Below are 3,441 nucleotides of genomic sequence, written 5' to 3' on the forward strand. Positions count from 1 at the left end.
TTTTAGGTGACCCCAATTTTTGGACAGGGGGGGTGTCTGATTTCACGAAAAATGCCCCCCCCCCCCACACACATATATATACATATATACTGTATACATATATACATATATATTTATATATCATATATTTTAAAGATAATTACAAAAAAATTACTTGATAATTACTTCATAATTATCTAATCTTTATTTAAACAAAATAGAAAACTATTTTTTTTATATGTATCGCAGATTGGATTAGTTGATCTTTTAACATCTATTGGTGTAGTCCCCGATTTTATAATCGGTCACTCCATTGGTGAACTAATCTGTGGATATGCCGATGGATGTTTAACGGCCGAAGATACGATTCTGTCGGCATATTTCATCGGTTTAGCCCTTCACGAGTCGAAAATAATTAATGGCTCCATGGCTGAAATTAATCTCGACCTTGAAACTTTAAAAGTTATGTGTCCTTCGGATATCGATATAGCTTGTTACAATAGTTCTTCTAATTTTATTGTAAGCGGACCAACAAATTCTATAAAAACATTCCTCACCAAATTGCAGGTATGTACATTAATGGTTATAAACAATATAATCTTTCTTCTATAATCTAATTTCTTTAATTGTTTTATTAAAACAAGCAATTAATAATATTTATATTTCTATTCTTTCTATAATATTCCTTTTATAATATTTAGATTTTATTCTTTCTTTTAGGCAAATAGTATACCTATAAAAGAAATTTCTTGTGGTTATATACCTTTTCATAGTCGTTACATCAAACCTGCTGTAGCTAAGTTTGAAGAATACTTGAACCGAACATTACCACAAAAAAAGTTTCACAGCTCAAAGTGGCTGACAACATCCTCTCATGAGTACTTCAATACTATACCTTTATGTTCAAAATATTATACAAATCACTTTTTGTCTCCGGTGTTATTCGCAAAGACGATACGTTCAGTTCCAAGAGATACAGTGACGATTGAAATATCTCCTCAGAATATTCTTCAACACATTTTGAACAATTATTTATACTCTACAGTAACAAACGTAGCGCTATATGAACGAACCAAGGATCATAATAATGAGATATTTTTAGAATCAATCGGAAAACTTTATAACGCAGGATTGCAGCCACAGATTGCAAATCTCTATCCGACAGTGGAATTTCCTGTAAGCCGCGGTACCCCAATGATTTCTCCTCTCATAAGGTATGCATATTTTTTGTTTAGGCACAAATCGACAAATTATCGAAAAACAAACACTTTCATACATTTTGAAATATTTAGGTGAAATAGTCAGAAGAGAACATGTTCAATAATAGCAAATGAGAACTTTGAACTCTTTTTCGAACTTGGTTAGTTTTATCATCTAATTTTAAAATTACATCTCCGTATTTTGAAGACATTCTATCACCTTACTTATCTCAAAGATAAATATATTCTTATTGTACATATGTTAATCATTTTATGCCTATTACAAAGAGCAGATAACAGTGATATTTTAGAATCTGTGCTTCAATTTTACATCAAAGCTTGAATTCAGTAATTTCCACATTTAATTCGTTTACACGAAGATTATATAATAATTTCTAATGACTTTTGCAGATGGGATCATTTAGAAGATTTGTTTGTAATGCGAGTTCGTCAAAAAGAAATAATTGACAATAAGGAAATAGTTGTCAATATTAGTACAATTGATGAAGAATTTGCGTATTTAACAGGCCATGTCGTTAATGAAAAAAATGTATTTCCTGCTATGGGATATCTTTTTTATATCTGGGAAATGATCGCATCGTTAAAAAACCAAGAATACATCAATACACCAATTGTATTTGAAGACGTTAATTTTATTCGCGCTACAGTACTATCACAACAAAATGAGATTGAATTAACTCTCTCGATCCAAGAAGGTAATATTATTACGTAAATAACTAATTTTCTAGCGTCAGTTTTTAATTTTTTAATTAGATTTTAAAACTTATGCTACTTTTATGGCGCAATATATACTATAATTAAAATGTAAAAAATATACAGAAAAAATATATGAGAATAACTAATCTTAACGCGGAATTTTCTTTTTTTTCACAAGTCAACTGCTTTTGTAAGGTCCAGCTCCATATTGACATATTTATATTAATTTTGATTTCTTATAAAATTATATTACGTTTAATGAATTTACATCTATATCTAGGTAGCAATAGGTTTGGTATAATCGAAGGAGATAGTGCTATTGTTACTGGAATAGTACGAATTCCAACCAATATTGAAAATGAAAAAATATCAGCTAATCTTGCTGAATGTATCGATGGTGAAGAAGAAATGAGTACAAAAGACATCTACAAGGAATTAAGACTTCGCGGTTATCAATATGCTGGCGCATTTCGTGGATTAAAGAGCGCATCGGTTACTGGATCAAACGGCCATATCGCATGGACATCTAATTGGGTGGCATTTATGGACAGTATGTTACAGATGATGATTTTAGGACAGAATTCAAGAAGCCTTTATGTTCCAACAAGAATTCGCAAACTAACTATCGATCCAAAATATCACACACAGATAATTCAGGATTATCCAATTGGAGATAGACGTAAGTAAAATAAATGATATAATGCGGCCAATTGCCTGACAAATAAATTTCATTCGCTACGTTGCAGAATTCTCTGTTCGTCGTTACAAGTCTTTAGACGCTATAATATCTGGAGGAATAGAAATTTGTGGCACTGTGGCTACACCTATATATCGCCGACAAAAAGTAGTTAATACCGTTCTTGAAGAATATAAATTTGTTGCTCATCGTGATTTAGGTACTATGTCGTTGCAAGATGCAATAAGAATGTCGATGCACATTGCACTCGAATGTTGCAATATGATAAATGTTAAAATTATCGAATTTATCGATGATAGTGACAGAGTGGTTGACAGAGTGGTACCAGAAGATTTAAATTCTCCACTTATTGGTGAAATCTTAAATAATTTACCGCAGATTCGACACCACATTAAACTCGTGACGACCCACGAGAAATTCTCAAATATTTCTTTGCCCGACAACGTTTCTACAACGGAAATTACTAAGTTGTCGAAGGAAGAGAATTGTTTGATAATCCTTGGTTTCGATATTTTGACAAAAAATAGCAAAAAATTATATAAACAGTTGCTGTCTCTGTTAATGCCACAGGGTTTTCTACTGACTTTGGAAAAATCCGGTGCGGTTTGCGATTATTCATGCCTGAAAACGTATGAGTTGGATATCATACTGGAAAAACAAATAAATGACAAGAAGCTTTTGTTATTAAGAAAAACACGAAATATTGCGAGAAACCAGCGGATTGTACATGTGAACAATTACGAATTTTCATGGGTAGATGAACTGAAATCAATCATGAATGTAGAAAACGAAACTGGTGTATATACGGAGATAATTCTCGTCTCGGAAGAAGACTTCGAATGCGGGCTA

General features: G+C 31.9%; 1 protein-coding gene across 1 annotated transcript; it reads left to right on the top strand.

Annotated features, from left to right (window-relative positions):
• Nucleotides 1-195: 195 nt before the first annotated feature.
• LOC112452125 (fatty acid synthase-like) lies at nucleotides 196-3,435 on the top strand (the record flags this gene model as incomplete). Its single annotated transcript, XM_025012190.1, has 5 exons — nucleotides 196-546; nucleotides 700-1,193; nucleotides 1,590-1,894; nucleotides 2,176-2,574; nucleotides 2,642-3,435. Coding segments are annotated over exons 1-5 (2,133 nt in total), but the record flags the coding sequence as incomplete, so codon positions are not given.
• Nucleotides 3,436-3,441: the final 6 nt, after the last annotated feature.

Source organism: Temnothorax curvispinosus, unplaced genomic scaffold, assembly GCF_003070985.1.
Source record: "Temnothorax curvispinosus isolate PA1 unplaced genomic scaffold, ASM307098v1 QBEX01002973.1, whole genome shotgun sequence".
Lineage (NCBI taxonomy): Eukaryota > Metazoa > Arthropoda > Insecta > Hymenoptera > Formicidae > Temnothorax > Temnothorax curvispinosus.